Here is a 27298-nt window from a genome sequence, read left to right on the forward strand (position 1 = left end):
CTCCAATCACACCTTTAGTAAAAGCCTCCAGAGAGCCCTGCTAAGGGTTTACTGACCTCTCCTGCCTCGAACACAACAAGAGTTCCAGCCTCTGCAATTGCCATACTAAGCAAGGGAATGCTGCTCTGCCCCTTGGAAAGCACTTTCCAGATTCACTGACCCTTGGGCAGGTTTTTGGGCTTCTGGTTTTCGCTGCAACTTGAAGGTAAATGTATTAACAGAAATGTTATTTAATTAACTCATTTTATCTTTAATATATTAAGGTAGGTACGGAGGTTTTAAAACTGTTTACATAGAACTAATTAACTTAAGCTAGGTTTAATATTATCTTAAGGAGCTTAAAAACAAAATAGTAAGTGTTTGTAACTGATAGACCCACCCTAAAAATGTTAGACCTAGAAACTCAGAAACCAGAGGCAAAAATCTCCTGAAGCAACTATTTTATTCTGTGGGCTCCTTTACATGTCAGCTGAAATATATACTACTGTAATTTATTTATTGAATACATTCATAACTGAAAGAAATGCCAGACTTCAATTAGAGATGAGAGAAAATAAAGATAATAAGTTGATTTTTTTCAATTCAAGCTCATGGACCCCCTGAAATCTTTCCACAGACCCCCGTTTAAGAACCCCTGTCCTAAAGCATTCTCCCCATAATGCCATCTCTCTTTACTAAGCTGATCTTTTCCCTAAATACTCCTTATAGACCAGATCTATTCCTCTGCCTGGATTATTTCTTCTTCCCATAAAGACCTCTCCCTTCTTCCTCCAAGTCATTGCATCAGACAAATGCTGGGCCTGCAATGGTGTCTAGGACAGGCACCCCTGTCCAGGGGGAGGCCTGGGCATGTAAACTATTGATGTGGGCTATGGGTGGCAGGCTCTTTGTCTCTTCAGAGATAATCTAAACTATCTGTGACTTGTGGGTGTGGGATGATGAAAGGCTGCAGTCCTGCCCTTGGGGAGCAGGAAACAGTTTAACAATGGAAGGTCTATAAACTTTAAGTATTCAGGGGAAATGCAAACCAAATATGCTAAAGGCTTATCTAGAATGTCTGGAGTCCATGCTAAAAGCTTACCTAAGATGTGGAAGATATATATGCTAATTGAAGCCTATTGAGAACTGAAACAAAGCGACCATTTGGCCTTTCCTTGCGGTATAAAAGACATTTGAAAATCTTGTTCAGGGCTCGGGATTCAAACAGAAAGCTCCCGAGTCCGGCCGGTCCGGCCGGCCTTCAATAAACCATTTTTCCTTCTCAAAATCATTCCTGAGTCCTGGCCTCTCTATACTCAAATAATTGAACTTCTCTCAAATTCTACAACACTATTACTTATGGTACAGTAGAGTAAGACCTATAAAATTTACACATGAAATGGTATAGGATTTCTGTCCATGGAAATCAGGGAAGGCTGGACAAAGGATGTCATAGGAGGCCTGGGCCTTTAAAGATAAAAAGCTCCCAGGTGGTTGCTCCAGCAGTAGGGACTGAGTCAGAGTGCCCTGTGTCCCAGTCGCTAAACAATGAGAGGTGTGGGGCAGGCTGATAAGGGTTTGGAAGGTCTTCTCTGGGGAGGAGGAGATCCCTCTCTGCCTTCACATCACTTTCTTGATGCCTGACAATCCTGCCACTTCTAATTCTGCAGCATTTCTTCCCTTTTTGCCAATAATCTAAATTATTTCACCTCTCTACTTGAAGCAGCAGCTTCCAGGGCTCCTCTGTCTATCCACCCTTCAAATGTTGCTTTCATCAGGACTCCATCCTACATGCTCTCTCTTTTTTTTCAAAAGATTTATTTATTTCTCTCCCCTCCCCCCCTCCCCCAGTTGTCTGTTCTTTGTGTCTATCCGCTCCGCGCTCCTCTTTGTCCACCTCTGTTGTCGCCAGTGGCATGGGAATATGTATTTCTTTTTGTTGCATTGTCTTGTGTCAACTCTCCGTGTGTGCGGCACCACTCCTGGGCAGGCTGAACTTCTTTTGCGCTGGGCGGCTCTCCTCCACGGGTGCATTCCCCATGTGTGGGGCTCTCTTACACGGGGACACCACTGCATGGCAGGGCACTCCCCGCGTGCATCAGCACTGCGCATGAGCCAGCTCCATACGGGTCAAGGAGGCCCAGGGTTTGAACCGCAGACCTCCCATGTGGCAGACAGATGCCCCAACCACTGGCCAAATCCACCTTCCCCTACATGCTCTCTTAACTCCATCTACTCTACCACATACCATTAATTTACATCCATCCTTTCGCATTGATGTAGGCTATGGTTGGGAGGCTGTTCATCTCTTTGTAGATAACCTGAACTGTATGTGTACTGAGCTGTGTCTGGGGAACAGTAAGAGCTGCAGAACTGACTGCCCTTGGTAACCATGACAACAACCGCAGTCCCAGAAAAACAATTTAGCAATGCAAACCCTATAAAATTTAAATATTCAGGGAAAATGCAAATCAAATGTGCTAAAAGCTTACATGAAATGTATGAAGTCAATGCTAAAAGCTTACATGGAATGTATGAAGTCCATGCTAAAGCTTGTCTAGAATGTATGAGGTTCATGCTAAAAGCTTACCTAGAATATAGAAGATATATATTAATTCAAGCTTATTGAGCACTGAAACAAAGGACCATTTGGTCCTTCCTCTGTATAAAAAGAACTCAAAAATCTTGTTCGGGTCTCAGGTTTTGAACAGAAAGCTCCCAAGTCTGGCCAGCCATAAATAAATTCTTTTTTTCCTTCCCAAAATTATTATGAGTCCTGGCCTTTTCATACGCAAATAATTGAACCTCTCTTGATGTCTACAACATCTGGGGGCACGTCCAGGATTTGCAAATGAAGGCCAGAGAAGGTAGCATTTCACTACCCCTTCCAGATCCCCAAGAAAGCTGGGAGGACTCAGGTGAACCCAAATCTGTGCATCCCTGGATTAAATTTAGTCTAGAAAAGATATGGGCTCCACCAGAATCTTACCCATAAAAATCAAGGGCAATGGAAGGTCTGGAAAAAAATTCTGGGAATGAAAAAGACTCCAAACATAGAACAAGGTAAGACTTCCCAGGGAGCATAGTGTTAGGGAAAACACTAGCATTAATTGCTAGGGAGGGAGCCCAATCACCTCCCAGGAGGCCCCATTACCTTCAGAGATTCAGGGGGAAGCTGTCTCCTCCAGGTCTGAAAGGAAATTTAAAAAAAAGGAAAAAAGCCTAGTGTTCCAGTTTGTTTAACTGCACGTTAGCATCCCTGCTCTGGTCTTGTCTCCACTGAGGTAGTGAAGGTGTAATTATAATAAGAAAGGATGTTTATAGGTTCGAGTACTATCATCCTGGAAATTAGTCTGGATTTTGAGAAACTTGGTTATAGGAAAATGAATCAGCTTTCTAGTGAAGCTTAGTCTAGGTGTAAAGTTAATCAGTGAAAACGTTCAGCCAGAATCTTTTGTTATGGTGCTGAATTGCAAATGAATTTGCTTTTTAGACAGCAAGTGTAAGCAGGAGATCCTGTTCAGATGTTAATGTTAACTGTCCTCTCTTTCTAAAGTTTGTAATGGCTGCAGGGGCAGCTGTGCTGAAAAAAATATATATAAAAATTGTGAGTCAGATTGATCAATTTTCTGCTTCTGTCTATCTGCTAAATGCTGGTGTTAAAATTGTGTAATTATGTAAAGGAGTAAAATTTGGTTAAGCTGGAACCCTCCCTTGCCATTGGCAAAGGAATGAATTCATTATAGTTTAAAAAGCAAAACCGTGGCATTTGAATGTATGTGCACAGGCTCTGCTGTCTTGCCTCTCTGGGTCCACCCCATTTGACAGAGCTAGGGGATTGTCTGTGTCCTTGTCCATGTCATGCACCCAAGTTTATTTAAACTGGCCCAGTCAGGGTAGCTGATGGAGCCAGTAACTTAAATCATAGCCCTGCCAGGGTGGGGGATCCCCAGGAAAGGCAGTGAATTTGAAAAGTTCTTTCAAGCCATTTTAGCAGCCTGGAACTTGCTACCATCACCTTCTCTCCCTTCCTCTCTTTTGGAGGATGCATAACAAAAGTGGAGAGCTGGGAGGAGGGAGTGGCTTGCCCCTTTCCAGTGAGTCCAGCCCTTTTAATCATAAGCCACTTTCTTATCAAATCAGTGATATACCTCTAAGGGGGGAGGTAAAGGAGTTGCAGGATCATAAAATTCCCTCCCTAAAGTGTCAAAGGCCCAAAACATACTTGTATAATTGACCTCTCTGCCCAGGTTCTGCTTTTCTGAATCTCTCTTTGTAAGTCTCTGAAAAATGCTTTGAAATGTTTTAAAGCTGTAAACTTGTCTAAAGGAAGAAAGCTATTGCTTGAAAACAATAGCCCTCTAATCACATGACAGTCCTTTTAATGGTCTGACTGGGACCAGTAAGGGTAATAAAAACTACACGAAAAAACAAAACATGTAAATCTGAAAACCCAGAAATCTCATGTCATGTCTCCTTAAAAATTGAAAAAATAAACCTCAAACATCTCAGTTTAAACTCAATTGTGCCTATAAAAGGTGTAAATACTAATCGAAATAAGACCTCATGTGCCATCAATTAGGGTCAAGGAGTTCCTTAAAATGCTAACATATGGAATTCTATTTTAATCTGTGCTTAACTTTGTGTTCAACTTTAAAATCTGTGTTTGGATTTTGTCAGTTTGCTAGCACCTAAAAATCAGTTAGAAGGTAACTTAAAATTAATCTTTAAATTCCAATATTGTCTTGCTGGGGAATTAAATGCACAACCCACGGATGAAATTTGTTCAGTTACTAGGAAAAAACAGGAAAGCATCACAGTGTTGTTACTAATAAGCTTCTTGTAACTTAATTAATAAAGGTATCCAATTCATCTTAAAATAGAACATACCAAAAACTGAAACTAAGAATTAAAATCATTGTATAAGTACCTTTATATATATATATATATATATAAATTTATAACAAAAGCTATTATAACACAGTAAATGTGGCCTGAATTTCAGCTATTGTAATAGTGATAATTAATTTACTCATATTTATGGCTACTTCAAGTTTATCTAATGCTCACTGTAATACTGGTGTTTATTACTCAAACTTATCCTATAGTTAGCTTATAACTAATTTCACCCCTGGTCTTCAACAATTGTGATGGTAATTATAAACTGTATTTGCATTTACTTATAGTTCCCACAGGTCTGGCCCACCGTTAACAAACCAACATAATAATTAAACTTTAAAATTTATAGATAAACTACAAAGGGTGGTTTATGCATATCACTTTTGTGCCATTCTAAATATTTTTAGTCTTCTCATTTCCTCTTTACCCTTTTAAGGAAAAACTGTCTTTTTCCTTAACATTTAAATAATATAAATTAATTCTGATTGGCCATTTCCACCAGAAATCAGAAATAACTGTTGCCAGGTTTTCCAGAAATAAGTAATACTCTTCCTAGGGTACCAGACCTTCCTAAACAACTCCTCCCCGCTCCCCCTCCCCCCATTGTTCAGGCTGCCTCAAAGAAAAAAAAAATGAGTAAAAGCTACCCAGTTTCTTTCCAGTCTAAACAAAAGCCCAAAAGCTTGCCAGGTTCCCTCCAAACAGCAATGTAACTAGGAAATTCAGTGAGGGAACTATATTTTAAATTAACCAGCAAAAAAAAAAAAAAGGTTTTAAAATGGTGTTTCTGTATAAAACAATTCATGTCTGCATATTTGCTAAAGTTAAATATGTAGTTATATAATTAATATATATTTCTAAAACCTAGATTAAACTAAACAGTATAAAAGGTCATGTTAAAAAATCTAAACACAGAACTGTTAAAAAGCTATGAAATCCTTATTAAATCATAATTAAAACAGGTTAAATAATTGCTTTATATTCAAGAGCCTAAAAGTTAGTATGCTTTTGAAATTACTCACACTTTTAAAATTATAAAAAACAAAAGGTTTTAAATCCCTGAAAAAAAAGAAAAACAACATTCTTTAATCAATTACAATTTCACTTGTTTAGCTTAAGTATTATCTCTTGGGTTTATGATTACCAGGTTAATAAGTTAATATTGTATGTGTTGAATCTTTAAATAATGCAAACTGTAAGCTCGTGTTTAATGAAATTAAGTGTAAAATCGCTCTCTCTTAAATGTATGACATAGATTCCATTGGTTGCCAATTGTAATCTGGAATAAATTTGCTACTCTATAATTGTGGCCAATTGTAAAAAGTTTGTGAAAAAAAAAACATCTTCCAAACTGAAGCATTTAAATGGTTCTAGTTCTAGAAGCCATTGTTAACTAAAACCTGGATTGGTATTGATGGCAAAGAATAACTTTGCGATAATAAAAGCAATCTGCAGGACACTGGACAGTGCATATTTAGGTAAATGGTAATGAAAAGTTACCTTGATTCCACTGGGAATTTTCCGTTTTCATTTTAACAATGAAAAATGGTTTTCCCCCCTATTACTAAAGTAAAATGCCTCCTAATATCTTGATGGTAAAAGTGTAAAAAAAAATAAAGTCATTTGATATATGATGTGTTGCATTACAAATGTTTAAAAATATATATAAAAACAAGGGATAAACTTTAACATTGCCAAACTCGCTCGTACATTCAAACCAGGCCTTGAATATATTACAGGTTGCCTCTCCATATGAGTTATTGGCTAAGCTGGTCACTGACCCCTCAAATAAAAATATCTACTATATCACGCCTCTGTTGTGCTCCTGAAGTTGATGGAAATTACATTTCAGTTTCAAACTCCTGCAACAGCCAATGATGGCTCGGTACAGCCAAACGTACAATGGATATCGCCTCCAGTCTGGCACTGTTCCATAATACCAGAGAGCACTCTGCACTAGGCCAGTAAAATGCTGGAAACTAGCTTCTTAGCTTCTCTCTAGGATCGGCAATGCTGTGACTTGCTCACTGTGTGAAGAACATACCAAGTGGAGCCATAATTACGAGAATACTGTAAGTAAAACTTAAACACAACTGGCATTATGGCCTGTGCCCATGGAGAGATAACATGTAAAGTATTACAAACCTGACACTTAAAACTATTAATTGCAACACAGAATCCTTATGCATTAAGTAATACATTAATTAATATTAAGTGCTGTACCTTTATCCTGTTCTAAATATATGCCTAATAAATATAATGTTATCTTTTCTATTCTAAATCAAGTATAAATGTACATTAAACATGTTAAATTCCTAGTAAACTTCATTTTCTAAATAATTAAAATACATGTCTACAAAGCAAAATAGTTATCTTAGCTAAAAATTATGGGTCCACCGGTAGTTTACAGGTAACTGGTTAGTTAATACCAGGCTAAGCCACCCTACTCCTCTAGTATACTCTACTGTGTGGCAAAACGAGAATTGCTTGCTAGTGATGGGTCACCTATTGAACAGTCAAAATTACCAGGAACTGTACAATTAAAACCAAAATGTAAAAATACTTTACTGTGTAGTTCTGATTACTCCCACATGTAAAAACAAAGAGAATTTCCAACTTGGTGCACTAATCCTGAATGAAACCAACTGCCCAAAAGGTGCCAATTCACCAGAAGCACCTGACAAAGCACATGAGTGCCAATCATTAAACAGCCTGAAATGCTTCTTCAAAACAAAGCTAAGATCTAATACTGTTATCTATTACAATTTCCCTCTGAAAATAAATAACTTAAAAAATATATATATATACTGTTCCCACCAACTTTTTTAAATGGTGCCATCTTTATAGGCACCTAACCTTGTCTACCTCTGTAATCCAATGTCCTCTTTTAAAAAGAGGTATTCCAAAATTGTAATTGAATTTGTTTCTTTCAGAATGAATGTCTTACTAGCCATATGAAAACTTTGTCCAGCTTCATACAGAATGCCAGATCCATCTTCCTCCAGTCAAAATAAAATAACAAAGTTTTTTCACCTTGTTAGGTAAGAACTACAATCCATGGCCAGCAGGAAATAGTTAGAGAAAAGAGATTATCTCCCTTCAGCACCCCGTTAAGATTAAAGGTGTAAACTCTAAGGGTAAAATAAAATTAATAGATGGATCTGGAGTTTGGCAAGAATTCCACGTAAGCACCAATAATCCCCGGGATAAATGCTAGGGGAGACCCACCCCCAGGATTCTACTGTCCAGGATGAGAACTTCTGAAAACAGGATAAGCCCCAGATGTTACCCAGAAATTTTGTCTTTAGGTCCTCAATGAGAAATTAATAAATGGAGTAATCAATCAAAACGACAGACACATACCTCATAACTCCAACAATAATTATGCCAAAACTTAGCAAATTAAGCTGGTATAAAGGGGGGAAATGATGTAGGCTGTGGGTAGGAGGCTGTTCATCTCCTCATAGATAACCTGAGCTGTATGTGTCCTGAGCTGTGCATATGGGACAGTAAGAGCTGGGGGTCCTGCCCTTGGTAACCATGGCAACAACTGCAGTCCTGGAAAAGCAATTTAGCAATTCAAAACCTATAAACTAAAATATTCAGGGAAAATGCAAATCAAATGTGCTAAAAGCTTACATGGAATGTATGAAGTCAATGCTAAAAGCTTACATGGAATATATGAAGTCCATGATAAAAGCTTGCCTAGAATGTATAAAGTTCATGATTAAAGTTTACCTAGAATGTGGAAGATATATGTTAATTCAAGCTTATTGAGCACTGAAACAAAGGACCATTTGGCTCTTCCTCTGTATTAGAAGAACTCGAAAGTCTTGTACGAGATTCGAGTTTTGAACAGAAAGCTCCCGAGTCCGGCCAACTGTAAATAAATTCTTTTTTTCTTTCCAAAAATTATTATGAGTGCTGGCCTTTTCATATGCAAATTACTGAACCTCTCTTGACATCTACAACAGCATCCATTCCCCAGGTTCAATTCCTAGCTAAATGGGTTAGCACACGCCTGACGCAGATTAGGTAAATTTCTTGAATGAATGATTCTCAAATCTTTATTTCCAGGCCAAAGCTCCAAGCCCACATATACAACAGTTAAGGGCCTTCTCCATTTGAACATCCCACAGATACCTCAAGGTAAATGCCACCCTCCACTAAACTTAACCTTCTCCTACCACCCCCATGCAGGAACTGCTTATCTCTAGTTCTCCCATTCTAATAGAAAGTATCTCCATCTATTAAGTTACCCAAGCCAGAAATCTGGAAACAACTTTTTTATGTTTTTTCTCACCTCCTAACCATCCCATATCTGATTAATCATCAAGTGCTATTGATGCAACACCCCAAAAGTCTCTTAATCCATTTACTTCTCTGTATTCCTTCCATCACACCCTTAATCAAAGCCATGTTCAACTCTCCTCTACATTACTCCAACACTCTCCCGACTGACCTTTCTGTCTCCAGTTTGGCTCTACTCCCATCCATCTTCACCCTGCATCCAGAGTGATCTTTTTAAAATAAAAAGTATTTGATGATGCTTCCTCCTGCCTTTAAGGTAGAATTCATACTATTTAAACACATTTACAAAGCCTTCTTATCTATTTATCCAACCTCATTTCCAGACATTGGCCTGTGGAACAAATTACTACACGGTATGCCATGGTAACACAGGCTCAGGCACACCAGAAAGTTCCAGCAAATGACTGTTTCACTACTTATCATCACAAAGTGTCCAAAAACCAGGAGAAGTGCTCCCATCATGGCCAGTCTCCTAGGAAGCCAAACTCCTCAGGTCAGGGTTAGCTGATGGCATCCCCTCACACTCCACTTAGTATCAATACTTAGCTGCCATCGGAGGGGGAGACAAAGCTTTGCTGTCAAAGGTAGGATATTTAATCGACCTTTGAGAAAGTGGCTCTGCCACTGAGCTTTCCCACCCTGATAAGCACCTGGAGCTACACATTCTCGGTTTCTGGGTCCAAGACCTGGCCATGCCCTTGCATTTGACCAGATATCTCCCGGAGTGGTGGGAATGAAAACATATTGAAACATCTGCACATAATAGAAAAGGAGGGGGTAGAGGTGGGCTGGGAGACAGCCGCTGAGCTTTTGTCTGTCTTTCCCATCTCCAACCTTAAAACTCTACACTTTACAACACTCTGTCTTATAGGAACACGCCATTTTCTCTTGTGCCTCTGGGCCTTCCATGAGCTTTCCTTCCTACCTCCCCTGCTTCAGCATCACCTAGATTTAATATTTCACTCCACTTTTTATGGTTAAATGTAGCACAGACTCAGAAACCACACAAAACAAATGTACAGGCTAATAAATTATTACAAGGCAAGCATCCAGATTAGCAAATAAACCTGGCCAGCCTCCCCAGAACTGAAACGCCTCCCCAGGCTCCCCTGCCCAAAAATTCCACAGCCTCCTTCCCCCACTTACAAAGAGCCCACATTCCGACATTTAAGGCAATCACTTTTTCTTTCTTCTCTTTACAGTTGTATCAATCAAATGAATATCCCTAAATGTAGTAGTTTAGATTTGCTGTTTTTAAGCTTAACTTTTCAGTCTCTTTTAATCCATAGGTTCCCCTCTAACTTTTTCTTTTAATTCCTTGTAACAAGTTTGTTGAAAAAAGTATATTCTTGTCCTGTAAACTTTCACACAGTCTAGGTTTGGTTCATTGCATGCCAAGGTACAGGTTCCGATGTTCCTCTGTTCCCTGCACTTCTGTAAAATGGAATTTGTTGGATCTAGAGGTTTAACTGGATTTGGGCCCAATGTTTTTGGCAAGACTACTTCACAAGCAATGTGCTCTTAAGAGTTGTGTAATGTCTTGTTCTTTCTTCTGGTTGCTAGTGATGTGGGCTATGGGTGGGAGGCTCTTTGTCTCTTCAGAGATAACCTTAACCTAAGCTGTCTGTCCTTACCTGTGGGTGTGGGATGGTGAGAGGCTGCGGTCCTGCCCTTGGTGACCATGGCAACAACTCCAGTCCCGGGAGGCCACTTTGCAATGCAAACTCTATATACGCACCAGTCAGTCCAGGGAAACTCTGATGGTGGTGATGCCGAAACTTAAGGGAACTTGGGCTTGGCCTCGAATGGAAAATATAATATAGCCTGTGCATAAATTCAAAATCATCTGATTCTGTATCCAAGTGTGCCTAGTCTCTGGAAATCCAGTTAAGTGATATGGGCTTTAAATGTTCAGAAAAGATGTAAAACTAAATGTGTTTTCAAGGTAGCATCCAGACGGAATGTGGACAAGATGTTAATTCAAGCTCACCTGAAATATGGGCGATATGTTAATTCAAAACTTATCTGGTACTCGAGCAAAGACTTAACTAAGAAAGTAGTTTTCTTTGATAAAAGCACCATTTGACTCCCCAACCTGTTGGAAATCGTGTTCCAGGCTCGGGTTTGAAATAGAAAGCTCCCGAGTCCAGCCGGCCATCAATAAATCATTTTTCTTTCTAAAAATCATTCCTAAGTCCTGGCCTTTCTATGTGCAAATAATTAAACCTCTCTCAGCTTCCACAACACTAGAAGCCACTGATGCTAAATGCCTAGGTTTCTTAATTCATTAAGGACTTCCAAAAGATATTACAATTCTATAATTTATTGTTCATATGTTTGTTAGAATAATTTTATAAGGAGAAACATCCCTTCATCTACTATTTGGTTATGCAGTGGTACAGTTAATAGAAGAAAGTCAAGATAAATGATTAATTCTTTCCTTTTATTTACCAGTTTTCAAAATTAAAAATTGGTTTCCAATCTCCAGCCAAAGGTATCCAATGAGATATTTTTATTTTATGCTGTTTCTCTATATTGTTTTCTATTGTCACCATAACAAATTAACACAAATTTAGCACTTTAGTTTTTAATCTTTTTTTAAGATTTATTTATCTATTTATTTATTTAATTCCTCATCCCCTCCCCCTCCTCCGCCCACCCTGCTGTTTTTGCTGTCTGTATCCATATGCTATTTTTCTTTTTTTTGGTCTTCTCTTCTCACTTTGTCTCCTCTAGGATTCACCAGGATTCAATCCTGAGGACCTCTGATGTGGATAGAGGTTCCCTGTTAGCTGTGCCACCTTGGTTCCTGGTTTCTGTTGTAATTCACCTTGACTCTCCCCTTCATCTATCTTTTGTTGCATCATCATCTTGCTGCATGACTCACTTACGTGGGCACTGGCTCACCATGTGGGCACTCAGCTCGCCACACTGGCACTGACTCACCATGCGGGCACTGGCTCACTGTGCAGGCCTGCTTTCTCTTCTTCTTCTTCACCAGGAGGCCCCAGGGATCGAACCCAGTTCCTCCCATAGGATAGGTGGAAGCTCTATCCCTTGAGCTACATCTGCTTCCCAAATTTAGCACTTTAAACAACACAAATTTATCTCACACTTCTAGAAATCAGAAGCCCAAATCTAGTGTCTCTTGATAAAATTAAGATGATGTCAAAATCACATTCCTTACTGGAAGCTGTGGGAAATAGTCCATTTCCAAGCTCATTCTGGTTGTTGACAAAATTGATTTCTGTGTGGCTATAGGACTCAGGTTCTACATTTCTTTGGATCCTCCAGCAGGGGGCCATTCTATGCTTCCAGATTCCATTTGTAGACAGACAGATGTTGGCTGGAATCCCAAATCTAACACTGATTAGCCATGCCTTCTTGAACCAGTTATGATCAAGTGCCTCTATACTTATAAGAGTAATAATTCTTCCTTCATAATAAAATTGTAGCATGAATTAACAGAGAAATGTTTGTAAAGGACCTAACATAAAGGAGCTGTAAAAGTTGCTCATTCTCTTCCCATTTGCCCCCTGAAGTTTATCATAGCATAATCTCAGAACTATGGTCCAAATACTAAAAATTTTAAACATTATAAACACAACTGCTTCTTCTATTTGAACTTTTTCATTAATAATTTTTCTTTCATGTCCTTAAAACACATTGAGGGAAACAGACTTGGCCCAGTGGTTACAGCATCCGTCTACCACATGGGAGGTCCACGGTTCAAACCCTGGGCCTCCTTGACCCATGTGGAGCTGGCCTATGCTCAGTGCTGATGCACACAAGGAGTGCCGTGCCACTCAGGGGTGTCCCCCGCGTGGGGGAGCCCCATGCACAAGGAGTGCACCCCGTAAGGAGAGCCACCCAGTGCAAAAGAAAGTGCAGCCTGCCCAGGAATGGCGCCGCACACACGGAGAGCGGATGCAGCAAGATGATGCAATAAAAAGAGACACAGATTCCTGTGCCGCTGACAATAACAGAAGTGGACAAAGAAGAAGACGCAGCAAATAGACACAGAGAAGAGACAACCGGGGTGGGGGAGGGGGGAGAAAAATTAATAAATCTTAAAAAAAAATAAAAAAACACATTGAGACCCCATCCTCAAGGATACAACTTACTTCGTAAGCTGAAGCCACCATGATTACTGGCCTTCTAAGTGGGGACACCCAATTCTCCCACCCATTCCATGAAGAAGCAAGGCCAGACTCTCACTCCCCATCTTCAGTAATCATTAACTGTTACCTTTCACCTTAAATGTCTATCACTCATATTATGCAAGCATTAAAATAAGCTAAGATATATAAGACACTCAGCCCAGCACATGCCAAATAGAAGTATTCCATACATGGTAGCTATTAAACTATTACTGTTATCATTAGTTGTATTTACAGTAAGTGTCTTCTGGAATCTCAATAGCCAATTATTCTGGAGCAGTGGTGACCCACTCCCCCTGTTTCCTCATTTCATGTCTCTTAAAAGTCTCCTCTAATCTCTACCCATCAGGACCTCCTACCCTGACACATGATGGCCCAGAACACAGAAGTGAGGAAACGGCCACAACTGAGAGAAGTGGAGGGGATCCCCCTGCAAACTGCAACTGTGGACAACTGGAGCCAGATCCAGAAATTTGAGGCCAAGCCGGATGACCTCCTCATCTGTACCTACCCTAAATCAGGTGGTTGTGGGGGATGGGCAGCAAAGTCCTCAGACTCCTGGGTCCACATGGGCTTCTGCATACCTTAGAATTCCCCTTGATGGGATGTTTGCACTTAGTCAACAAAACGTGCTCCTTCCTATTGTTGCATTATGGTTTTCACTCTCACATGATTAGCATACCTGCATTTACTGGGAATAAGTAGAATGGCTTTTCAGGACCAGCCATCTGTGCTCTGCAATGGACGGCTCTTGGGTAGGAACATTGTGAGGTTTGGCCTCTGCTGCTTCCTCCAAACACTGTTTGAGGAAAAAGGGGAGAAAGAGGAATCCCACTCCCCATAAAGACCAATTTCTGAAGAGTGGCTTTTTCCTGCATTGACATCCATGTGTCATAGCTAATGGGATCCTGAACTGAAGGGAGAGTGCAGCTAACACCAGTCTCCAAGGCCCCTTTGTTTATCCTCAGTTCACTTACAGGCAGTGTTTAATCAGTTTCTGTTTCTCATCCTTTCCATCTGGACCTCAGGGACGACATGGATTCAGGAAATTGTGGACATGATCGAACAGAATGGAGACTTGGAGAAATGTCAGCGAACAATCATTCAACACCGCCATCCTTTCATTGAGTGGGCTCGGCCACCCCAACCATCTGGTAACGGCTCCTCTCACACTGCCCTGTCTCCTTTCTTTCCTTTCACTTTATTTTCTCTCTCTCCTGTCTCTTCTCTCTCTCTCTCTCTCTCTGTTTCTGTCCTTTATCTTTCTTTTTCTCTCTACCTTATCACCTGTCTCCTGTTCTCTTTCTCTACTTTTCATTCTCTTTACATCTTTCCTCTCTCTCCTCTTTCTCTCTCTCCATCTTCTCCTCTATCTTTCTCCCTCTCCACTGTTATCATCCCTCCCTTTGAATTCTATCACTATATGTTCCTTGCTTTTCTCTTCCTTTCATCCTCTTTCTACACATTGTCTAAGAGGATTTAGAAAAAATAAATCACCAAGTAGGAAGGATGAGGTTTAATGTCAAATTCTGCCTTCTTTTCATTTTAAAACTTTTCTCTGGTAACATACACCTCTAGAACAGAGAGAGACATAGAAAATTGCTTAAGACAATTCACATCCCTCTTCTCTCCTTACCCCACCCACATAAAAGTCCTGTATAGCCAGGGGTGTGCCTCACAAGTGGCAAAATATGCATTTGGATCTAATCAGTTTTTTTTTAAGATTTATTTTATTTATTTCCCCACCCCCCCCACCCCCATTGTGGGCTCTCTGTGTCCATTTGCTGTGTTATTCTGCATCTACTTGCATTGTCAGCAGCACTGAAAAACTCTGTCTCTTTTTTGTTGCGTCATCTTGCTGCATCAGCTCTCTGTGTGTGTGGTGCCACTCCTGAGTGCTTTTTCACACAGAGTGGCTCTCATTGCGATGTGAACTCCTTGCACATGGGGCACCCCAATGTGGGGGCACCCCTGCATTGCACAGCATTCCTTGTGCATGGGCCAGCTTCCCACACAAGTCAGGAGGCCCTGGGGATCAAACCCTGGACCCTTGATATGGTAGACAGATGCTCTATCAGTTGAGCCATGTCTGTTTCCCTGGAGACAATTTTTAATGTTCAGTAAAGAAGCCTTTTTTTTTTAAGTAATGTTCAACCTGGAAGTTTTTCTCTTAACATCAGAAATAAAACTTAAAAAGTCAACACAGAAAGCAAAAGAAGTCATCCAGCTGCAGGAAATATTTTGCAGAACAAGCATTAGAGGAAAAGGTCTACATCCACAAGTTTCAGCATTTCACAAATCAATGTAAAAGAAAATTGGGAACCAAAGTAGCTAGTGCTATGAAAATGTAGTCAATGCAATTCTAGCATTACAATCTGAACTTGGAGAAATTTCAGACTATATCATTACAAAATAGTGAATGCGTTGGTTAGAGAATAGAATAGAACGCTGTCATCAGGGTGGGGAGAATGCAGTCAAAGAATAGTTCCTAAAGAAGATGAAGCCTGAAATAATAGGCTGTTAGTGGTTGTTGAGTGTACGTCTATTTCTAGTGATAGACTACAAGCTCCTTGAAGGCCAGAACCATGTTCTGTTTAACTTTGTGCTTCCCCAGGCCCATATCCCAGTATTGGCTGAACTGTCTCAAAGAGCCATATGCTCTTTGCCTTCCCTGCCAGGGCTAAACAACTTGTGCAGATGTTGAAGGCCAGAAATGACTCCATTAACCCTTTGTTCTCTACTAGGTGGGCTCTGGAATTGAATTGCAGCCTAAGCACTGCCCCTGCACACACCCCCACCCTGGACCCCGGGGTCTTAGCAGCAATGACAGTGTGCCAAGGTAGATGAGACCAACCCCATGAACTTTTCCGTGCATCCGTTTACACAAAGCAGGAGGGAAAGGAAGAGAGAAAAGAAAACGCATAACATATCAATTTGTATAATACAAAAACTTTGGTGGGTGTCTTTAGGTAAGCCCCGAGCCCATACACCCACCTCTGCCTCTGCTGGAGGGGCTGGATGACAGCAGAAGGAAGGGTCCTACTGCTTGTCATCAGTGGGAGGGTGCCTGAGAGCATCTGGTGATGGTGGTGACTGGGCGTAGTCTTCCCAATTAGAAGGCTAAGCCCCTGGTAGTCACTGGCTGGTTCTTCCCCACAGGTTGTTAAATCAGATGTGACTGAAAAGATGAGGTCTGCTAGTGCTGCTGGTGCCGGCAAGGTCATTTACAAGCCTGAAACTGGACATTCTGAAAGATTACTGGACCTTGTTTCTTAGTCTGGGTCTTAGAGTCCAACTCCACCGGTCCTTTTTCTTCTATCCTCTCTTAATATTAATATTTCTCTCAAATTTTCCATCCCTTTGTATATTGTGTTTCTTTAGCTCTATCACTGTTTCCTTTCGTTATGTTTGTTCTGCTATTTAACTGCATCAGCATGGGTTTTCACTTCTTGACTTTTATAAACACTCCCAGTCTTTTTGTAGTCCCTTTTTCCTTGCTCATGTCCTCATGTTTTTCTTTTATTTTTTTACACATTTTAAACATAGTTATTAATATTCTTTATAAAATCATTCCAATAATGGAGGTCATTGGGGGTTTAAATACACAGTTTGTTTCTTTCTAGTTCTTGCTCATGGGGCTCATTCCCTCATTTGTTTTTTAATTTTGTATTGAGAGCTCTTTTTCCTTCCTAATCTTAATCTCATACCTGGGTTAAAGCAGTCTCAATCACAAATAGTTTAGGTTAATTTCTGCACCAAGCCGGTATTGTCATCAAGCTCATACAAGTCATGAGGACAGCCTTGTGATTCTGAGTTTTCTAGGAAGTCCACTACATTGAGATATTTTCTAAGATGAAACAAATGAATGAACATGCTATGCACACATTGGGATATGCTGCAGAATACACAGGAATTTGCATTGGTGGGGACTCAAGAAAGACCTGGTTTCTGGTCCAGGCTGGCTCTGCCTCAAACAAAATGTCACTTGTCCATGCTCAGCTGCTTTTTCCTCATCCATAAAGTGGCAGAGTATATTAGTGCTAAGCTCCCTTCTAGCTCTCAAGCTCTATGATTCTGCAAAGCTAAAGGTAATATCAATAATCCCATTGTGAAACCAGCCGAAAGATGGACAGACAATGGACTGTTCTGAGCAGAGCCTAGAACATACGTTCCCATGCAATGCTTTTTACCGTACAAATGTTTCCTCTTCACCTATCTTACAGGTGTGGAAAAGGCCAAAGCTATGCCCTCTCCACGGATTCTAAGAACTCACCTTCCCACTCAGCTATTGCCTCCATCTTTCTGGGAAAACAACTGCAAGGTAAGACAGGCAGGTTACCCCAGTGACAGAAGGGCACATTAAGTCTATTGAGAGCAGATCAGCCAGACCCTAACTCACTTGTCCACTGTCTCTGAAGTGCTGAGAGTTTATCAGCAATAATAGAAACTGTGAAACTCTACACGTGGCAGGATATTCCCCTGAACGGTTTCAAATAAGAGATGAAGATAAAAGCTGGATTGTGAATTGCTAAGAAAGGAAGTAGAGATGGGGAAGGCAGAAAGAGTCCATACTATTTCAGTAAATCTGACTATGAGAGAGAGGACAGTAACTTAATGCATGCAGGTCGTGGAAAGTGTCATGTAACAGAGCCAAGAGGAAAGAATCGGTGAGAGGGGAAAAATAACCAAGCTATTTTGAAAGGGGAATTAGTCAGCCAAAGGGGTGCTGATGCAAAGTAGCAGAAATCTGTTAGCTTTTATAAAGCATATTTATTTGGTATAGAAAATGACATTTACAAGGCCCTCAAGAGTCCAACTCAAGGTTACTTCCTCACCAAAGTCTGTTGCCACGTGTTGGTCTCTCCTTCCTTCTTCCTCTTAAAGCTCCATGGGCCTAGCTTCTTCTGACCTCAGCTGTAGACTGGCATAGAACTCATTGCTCAGGGCTTCTCAGCTGCCTTGGTCTCTTCACAGGTTCAGCTGTAAACTATCAGGTGAATGGCTTATCTCTCCCCAGGGCACCAAGATCAAAACTGACAAAGTTCTCTCTTCTTCTTCTGTATCTGCTTCTGTGTGTCTTCTCGAGTGAGTGTCTGCTTCTATCACCTCACCAAGTGGGTGGGGACTCAACCCTGAGTCATGTCCTACCAATATGGTCTAATCAAAGCCCTAATCCTAACAGGATTTACTCAAAGATGTCTCAGCTGATTCTAATATAATCAAAGGGTATCACACCCAGAGAGGAACACAACAATTTACAAACATAATCTCTCTTTTTGGAATTCATAAATAATCTCAAAGTGCCACAAAAGGGTAAATAAATGGAGCAGTGGTCTAGAGGAGAACATTCATCTCCAGCCTCTAGAGACTCTAGGCTCTTCAAAGCTGGGACTTTATTTTATTTATTTTGTACCCTACTGCTTAAAAAGTTCCAGGCACATAGAAGATATTAAAAATGAAATCAAGGGTAGCGAACTTGGCCCAATGGATAGGGTGTCCACCTACCACATGGGAGGTCCGTGGTTCAAACCCCAGGCCACCTTGACCCATGTGGAGCTGGCCCATGCACAGTGCTGATGCACAAAAGGAGTTTTGTGCCATGCAGACATGTCCCCTGCATAGGGGAGCCCCACACGCAAGGAGTGCACCCCATAAAGAGAGCTGCCCAGCGCGAAAGAAAGTGCAGCCTGCCCAAGAATGGTGCCACACACATGGAGATCTGACACAACAAGATGACACAACAAAAAGAAACACAGATTCCCAGTGCTACTGATAAGGATAGTAGCAGTCACAGAAGAACACACAGCAAATGGACACAGAGAGCAGACAACTGGAAGGAGGGGAAGGGGAGAAAAATGAATAAAAAATAAATCTGTAAAAAAAAAATGAATCAAGTCCTATGGAAATGATTAATTTAAGGATACAAACTGAGATGTTAGCCTTGGTAACAAAGAGCGGTACTACTTTCTCAGAGATGGGACCCTTTCACACACATATACTTGTGGACCACTTGAAGGGCTACATCCTCAATAGATGGGTGAACAAAGCAGAGCCAGTAATTGCAGACCTAAAGAAGCCTCTTTGTCTTGACTTGAGCTCTAGTCTCTTCTGAGAATGTGTAACCACAGGCCCACACTCTCAAGGATTTCAGATTCTAACCTGCACATCTTGCATTGTCCAAGAAACTGCAGGGTGAGAAATTAGCATGACGTGGCCCCCAGTTGTCAGTTCACCCATATTGCCTGGCAAAAGGAAACACAAATACTCTCTGGAGGGACATAATTTCAATTCAGGCCCCACTTGGGTTCACTATTCAAAATTTTAAAATACACAAAGAAACAAGCCCACCATGAGAGAGAGATATAATAGATCACAAGAACTTCATATAAAGTATCAGATATAGAAAATAATGTTTAAATTCTGTAAATAAGTGAACAATTGAATCAAAAATAAAATAAAGAATTAAGATACGAATTTTTAAAACATAATTAGAAAATTGTAGCAGTTTGGTATTATTTATGAATTCCAAAAATAGATATTGGATTATCTTTGTAAATTGGTCTTTTCCTCTGGGCACGTTAGTTTGTATTGGATTCAAAGGTGTCACTCTTACTCGATTAAATTATGATAAAGGCTTTGATTGAGGGAAACAGACTTTGGCCCAGTGGTTAGGGCGTCCATCTACCATATGGGAGGTCCGCGGTTCAAACCCCGGGCCTCCTTGACCCGTGTGGAGCTGGCCATGCGCAGCGCTGATGCGCGCAAGGAGTGCCGTGCCACGCAAGGGTGTCCCCCGTGCCACGCAAGGGTGTCCCCCGCGTGGGGGAGCCCCACGCGCAAGGAGTGCGCCCGTGAGGAAAGCCGCCCAGCGTGAAAAGAAAGAGCAGCCTGCCCAGGAGTGGCACCGCCCACACTTCCCGTGCCGCTGACGACAACAGAAGCGGACAAAGAAACAAGACGCAGCAAATAGACACCAAGAACAGACAACCAGGGGAGGGGGGGAAATTAAATAAATAAATAAATCTTAAAAAAAAAAAAAAAAAAAGGCTTTGATTGAACCATGTCAGTAGGATGTGAGTCCCCACCCCCTTGGTGGGCAGGGACTCACAGAGAAAATGACAAAGCAGATGAGTTAGTTGGAGTTTTAATGCTGGAGCCCCAGAAAGTTATCATACAGGACAGGAGTAGAGACAGCTCCATAGACACAGCAGAGGCATGGGGAAGACAAGCCATTCACCTGATAGTTTACAGCTGGCCATGTGTAGAAAGCAGAGCAACTGACCCTGGAGAGAAATGAGCCCCTAGAGAGAGATGAGACTTACCCCGGCCTACAGCTGATACTGAAAGAAGTTGGGACCATGGAGCCATAAGAGGAAGAGGAAGCCTGAACCCTGAACCAAGCAGATGTCAGCAGCCATCTTGCTCCAACATGTGGCAACAGATTTTGGTGAGGGAATTACAGTTTATGACTGCTAACTGTAAGTTTCTACACCAAATAAATACCCTTTATAAAAGCCAACAGATTTCTGGTATCTTGCATCTGGCTGATTAATACAAAAATAAAAAACAGAATTTCTATAACTGAAAAAATATATTCATTGAAATTAAAAACTCCAGGATAGGTTATACAGCAGAAGATATAGCTGAAGAGCGCATTAGTGCACTTGTAGAGGAGAGTGGGATGAAGGTTTGAGAATAAAGGAAAGAGTCTTGTAGCTGGTGGTGAAAAACATGATACGCATCAAAGAAGACATTACGATTATTAAGCAGCAACAGAGTAAGATGAAAGCCAATCAGAGGTTTAAAAAGCTTAAATATTTAAGTGAACCAAATCAACATTTTTTAAAACTTTCTTCCTGAATGCTCAGCAGGTTGGAAAATTGTAGAAGAGAAAATGAGTCTTAATATTTGGAAAACCATGATAGGGAAAACACCTTCTTGAGTAGGATCTCTTAACCTTGGCTCTATGGACATTTTCTGCTGAATATTTCTTTGTTGGGGGGACAGAGCTGTTCTGTCCATGCCTAGCAGCCCCTCTCCCTGGCCTCTATCCACTGAATGACATAACAAGCCCCTAAATATCTCCAGACATTGTCAACTGTCCCCTAGTAAGCAAAATCAACCTGGATGACAACTACAGTTTTGGAGTAAAAATAGACATAGCACAAGCACAAACCTCTGCAAAAGAAATTCAGTGTAAGAATCACCACTCAAAACAAAACAAAACAAAAAAACAGAAGTTTTTATTAGTAGTACAGACCCCCTAAATGGAATATCGATAATTCATGCTGGAAAAGTCATTCAGTGAAAATCATGAGCAGTCATTTATTCATTCAGCAACATTTATAGGGCATGTAGGAATTCACATTATTTAAAATTCTTTTAAGGTCATAAATGAAGGAAGGTCTTTATTGAACACTCATTTCCTAGTAGGATTAATATTCTTCCACTGAGAAGGCAACCATTCTGAAGGTAAAAGAGGTAACCTTCAGGCTGATTTCACATGAGAAAATTCAGACTGGAAAATAACACAATTTATAGGGTCCCAAATGAGCAAAAAATAGAGGATTTGAAAAAGTCTTTCAATTGAAAATATTTAGTATGTCAATGTAGGATTGTGAAGAGACCTGGAAATATTGAAATGATTTTTTAAAAATGAAATGAGATTCAACTCAATAGAATATTATTTGCGTAAATGGAAGCAACAAAGGTTGTTGAAAAATCTATGAAGATGGCCAAGTCCTAGTTTTTGTATGTGATTCTAAACAGAAATATTTGGATAAGTCAGAAAGTAAGTTTGCTTGTAAACTGAAATATATTGAACAGAAAACTGTTTCTTACGCATCTTAATATTACATGTTTGTGCATATCAGGTATATGAATAAACAGATAAATATACTTTAGAAATTTGATTGTATGTATTCTTTTCAAGTGCCATTTAATATTGGCATAATAACTTATTGGCATTAAAAATTATCATTTAAATAAAAGACTAAAATATTTCAGCCCTTGGGAAAAAATACAGGCACAACATTGCAATAGCTGGCATGGGTCTGGGTAGTCAATGAAACCATATCATGAAGACATAATGAGATAAAAGATCAAACTTAGTTAAAATGAAATGGCTAGGAGGGTGGAAGGAAATGATATTGTAGTCAAAATGAATCGTAAGAGGATGTTTGGTAGGTGCAGAGCTGAAGTGATTAGGGAGGTGAATAGTGAAGTTTCAGAAGGCAGATAAACAGTAAGAGATTTTTCCTTGCTCAGTGACCCAAACTCTTAAAATGAAGTTATACTGCTTCTCCAGGAAGCAAAGCTGATTGTGGTTAAAAAAAAATTTTTTTTAAAGTAATCAGCATACACGTGGAAGTTTCTTAGTCTGATGGCAGCTTCGAGAGAAGACTGTGCTCCTGACACACTAGGGTAATCAGGAGGTAGGCTGATGAATAGAACCCAGTAAGGACTACAGAGCAGGAATCAACAGAGACAGGGACAGCAAGTGGAGAGGGAGGTCGGTGAAGCCGAGTCACATTGGCAGGACAGGAGAGCAGAGCCAAGTTTGCTCAGCCATGTTTGGTTAGTAACGATCAGGATGATTCAACCTAAGTGAATTCTGTAAAACCTCACTTTTTATGTATTTACCTACATCCCCTCTTACCCTAAGTTCCTTTATGTAGCTCGAAATGCCAAAGACTGTATGGTTTCCTACTACCATTTCCAAAGGATGTGCCAAATACTTCCTGACCCTGGTACCTGGGAAGATTATTTTGAAACCTTCATCAGTGGAAAAGGTAAAGGAAATCCTTCATACCCTTGCGTTCCCATTCTAACCTAAGCTGACTCAAGAATCATATGTAACTTTCAATTCCCTAGAAGGCTATGTGCTTCATTAGACCTGTCCTGCCTCAGAACTGAGACTGGGTGAAGAGCAGGCTGGCTGCTCTCCTAGTGTATACACAGCCATTAGTAAACATCTCTGACCCAACCTGAAAGCCCTTATTAGAAATTACCTGACCTGTAAATTCACCCTCATTCCAAAGAGTGTTCTCTTTTCCAACATGAGAGCACAAAGGATTGCATATAATAAACATGAAGTCGCTTTAGATACAAGCTGGGGCAAATTACTTCAGCGGTTGCTCCAATTTATATCACCCTCAAAATCAAACAGATTGGGAAGCAGATGTAGCTCAAGTGATAGAGCTTCCACCTACCATATGGGAGGATTGGGTTCGACTCCTAGGACCTCCTGGTGAAAAAAAAGAGGAGAAATTATGCCCACGTGGCAAGCCAGTGCCTGGCAAGTGCCCGCATGGTGAGCCAGTGGCCGCGCAAGTGAGTCACACAACAAGATGATGACACAACAAAAAAGAGAGACAAAGGGAGAGTCAAGGTGGAGCACAGCAGAAACCAGGAACTGACGTGGCACATTTGACAGGGAACCTCTCTCCACATCAGGAGTCTTAAGGATTGAATCCTGGTGAATCCTAGAGGAGAGAAAATGAGAAAAGAAGACAACATAGACAGCATAAAGAGCAGGGCAGGAGGAAGGGAAGAGGGGGAAATAAATAAATAAATAAATCTTTTTTAAAAATTGAACAGATCAGTACTCTTAGGGTTTATCTGATCCAGAATTTTTCTCTGACTCCAATGCACTTGAGGAAAAGAGAAATTCTAGTTATCAGTAGATTTTGTTTTGTTATTATGTAGATTGTCCTGTTTCCTTTTTGTCTGTTACAGTGTGTTGGGGTCCCTGGTATGACCATGTGAAAGGATGGTGGGAGATAAAAGACAGATACCAGATTCTCTACCTCTTCTATGAGGACTTAAAAAGGGTGAGTAAAAAACTCTCAGAAGACACAGCAGACCAGTTGCTGAGATAGCATAAGAGATGGAGCACCTCTTTCCCACCCCAGAAGGTCTAGGACGTTTTCCAATGCCACCTAAAGAGAAGACAAGCAGACACAGAAGAACACACAATGAATGGACACAGAAAGTAGACAACAGGGGATGGGGGGTGGGGGGATGGTAAATAAATCTTTAAAAAAGAAACAAAACTCTGAGAGGAACTCTGAGAGGAACCACTTCAGACCCAGGTACAGAGAAATATAAAGCCATTTCATGGCTATATATCTGGAAGGATGTTCTAAAGCACATAAGTAAGTCCTTCTGATACCCTCTCCCATTCCAATGCAATGTTATGCTTACTACAGGATCCAAAGCAAGAAATTCAGAAGGTAATGAAGTTTATGGGAAAGAACCTGGATGAAACGGTACTAGATACCATTGTCCAGGAGACATCCTTTGAGAAAATGAAAGAAAATCCCATGACAAATCGTTCTACAATTCCCAAATCTATCTTGGACCTGTCTATTTCCCCCTTCATGAGGAAAGGTTAGTGGTCAAATACTCACCTTGCCTAGTCACATATTTCCTGCCTCTTAGCAAGACAATATAGGGTTTTTATTAATTCTAAGACAACATATTTTGTCTCTTCATAATATCTGCTGCTAATAATTTTGGAGAGTTGATCCTATGATAGAAGATAGCTGTCTGGGGTATTTGGTTGATAGGAGCAGGGAATCACTCAAGATAGCCCCAGTAAGAGGATTCCTATGAGGCAACAACAGAAATGGAATTTCATGGATAGCTAAGAACAGGAAGCATTGATGAGCAAGACTTCATGGGGCTGCCTGGATCTAAAGGAGCTGGGAGCTCAGCAGCAGGGGGTTATGGCTTTCTCCCCCACCACTTAGATGACCTTTTCTCAACTTTAGAGTCTCTGCTCATAACTTGGTCCTGACCTTGGCCCAAACCTATTCTAAATTATGCTATTCCACTACAACTACCTCTGAAAATCATCTCATTTCCTTAATATTTCTTATTTCTTTAAAAAATATTTGTTTCTTAAATATTTCTTATTCCTCCCAAAAGAAGAATTCTAATTGATCCTGCTTATATTCTTTAAGGGTGAAAAGAAGCTTTATTGGTTTTAATTTTAAAAAACAATACATGTTCATTGTAAAAATTGAAATCCATACAGAAGTATCTTTTTTTATATTCTCTTCACCAAAACCTCACTTCCCAGAACTAACCACCAATGGTTTGCCAAGACTCCTCCCTCTCTGTTCTATAAACACATTGCTCTTTCACAACAATGGAAGCATAATATACATTCTGCTTTGCAACTTCCTCTGGCTTTTTGTTTTTGGGGTTGTTTCTTGGTTTTGTTTTGTTTTGGGGTTTTTTGGGATTTTTTTCTTTTCTTTCGGTTTTTCATTTTGTTTTATTTGGTTTTGCAAATGATTGGATTCATTTAATTGCATTTCTGTATCTATAACAGCATCGCATATTACTGAAACGAACCAAACATATGGGGAAAGTCAGATCAAGCAAAAGTCATTCTATTTTCCATCCACCAGAAAATCTATCTTTGGCAAGTATCCCTTCTTCAGGTGCATACATACCTACTTTCTGTTTTCCTTCAAATATATACGCCCTCCTTTCCTCAGGCTCATACCAACACAAGCAAAAACATATACCAAGATGAAAGCTTGTTTCCTGAAACACAAAGTGTGGTCATACTATAAACTCTTGTTTAACAGATTATCAGACATCCCTCCACATCAAAAGATATAGCTCCATCTGGTTCATTCTTTTCAGTTGTCCCATGTTATACCACAGTATAGATGCATCATAATTAATCCATCTATTCCCCCAGTGATAGACACAATGGTTATTGTCATTTACAATTTTTTGTCTTTGTGACTAATGCTACAGTAAATATTTTGTACATGTGTTTTTATGTCCTGGTGCTTTTACTTCTGTAGAATAATTTTCCAAAAGAAGGATTCGTGGACAAAAGTTACTTTATCTTTTCTGGAAATTATTTTAATAGTTACTACTTATGGAAAAATAGAATCTCATTCATATTTTCCCCAAAGCCTTTTTATTGAGCTACAATTTATATGCAATAAAATGCACAGATATTAAGTGTATTTTTCTACAAACTTTAATAAATGTCTATAATCAGCACCTCATTGCCCAGAAAATTTAAACATTTTCATTCCCCCAGAAAATTCCTTCTCATACTCCTTTGTAGTCAATTTCTACCTCTGAGATAACGACTGTGTGAATTTCTATCACTGTAAATTGATTTGCCTGCTCTTAGTTTCATATAAGTGGAACCATCCAGGAGGTACTCTTTTATGTCTGCTGTCTTTAGTTCAACAGAATGCTTTGAGGTTTCTCTGTGTGGGGACTTTAATGTCTATAGTCCATTCTCTTTCATTTCTCTTTCATTTCTTACAGTCCATTGAGTGAATATACTACAGGTGGGGCCAGTCCATGTCAGGTCACCAGCTCCCTTGGGTCAGGTACCCACCCAATTGAGAAGCCCACATCTCAGCAGAACCCCCTAGCACTGCTTCTCAGAGCAGATTGCTGCAGGTAGATTGGTATCTACTCAAAGGGTAATTGGGTAAGGCAGGCATGCTGAAGGCCACGTCCAGTATAGGCATTTCACAGATTTACTAAGGACTACTGAGGCTGCAATGAGAGAATGACCCTCCTCTCTCATATTCCCTCTTTTAGGAACTGTGGGAGATTGGAAAAACCATTTCACTGTGGCTCAGAATGAGAGGTTTGATGAAATCTATAGGAAAAAGATGGAAGGAACTTCAGTAAATTTCTGCCTGGAACTCTGAGCAGGACTTAAAAGACGGAAACAAGAATGTAGAAGCTATCTTCAGTCCTGCAGTCCCAGTCAAAACAATTTCTAAATGCACATTGTAGAGTATACATACTAGTACAAAATTTCTCTGAGACAATTCACAGCATGTAACTACTTCACTTTTTTTTAAATGATCATTTCTAACATCTATTTTCTCAACAGTTCTTTCCAAAATAAGAAATAAAATGGCTTAATAAACTAAACAAAATATAAGACTGAA

The 27298-nt window shown here is 40.2% G+C and overlaps 1 protein-coding gene across 3 annotated transcripts; it reads left to right on the forward strand.

Moving 5' to 3' along the window:
* Positions 1-27298, forward strand: LOC101417501 (sulfotransferase 1C2). Of its 3 annotated transcripts, XM_058278303.2 has the most exons (10): positions 1-205; positions 7812-7919; positions 8956-9027; positions 13699-13870; positions 14378-14503; positions 17573-17670; positions 23014-23140; positions 24087-24181; positions 24560-24740; positions 26940-27298. In XM_058278303.2, exons 4-10 carry the CDS (start codon positions 13717-13719, stop codon positions 27050-27052), a joined length of 894 nt encoding a protein of 297 aa, XP_058134286.1. In that variant the 5' UTR covers positions 1-205; positions 7812-7919; positions 8956-9027; positions 13699-13716; the 3' UTR covers positions 27053-27298. The 3 variants fall into 3 exon arrangements, with proteins under 3 accessions (XP_058134286.1, XP_012377664.1, XP_004450566.1); XM_012522210.4 differs by lacking the exon at positions 7812-7919; XM_004450509.4 differs by lacking the exons at positions 7812-7919; positions 8956-9027.

The sequence above is a fragment of the Dasypus novemcinctus genome, chromosome 17, assembly GCF_030445035.2.
Source record: "Dasypus novemcinctus isolate mDasNov1 chromosome 17, mDasNov1.1.hap2, whole genome shotgun sequence".
Taxonomy (NCBI): Eukaryota; Metazoa; Chordata; class Mammalia; order Cingulata; family Dasypodidae; genus Dasypus; species Dasypus novemcinctus.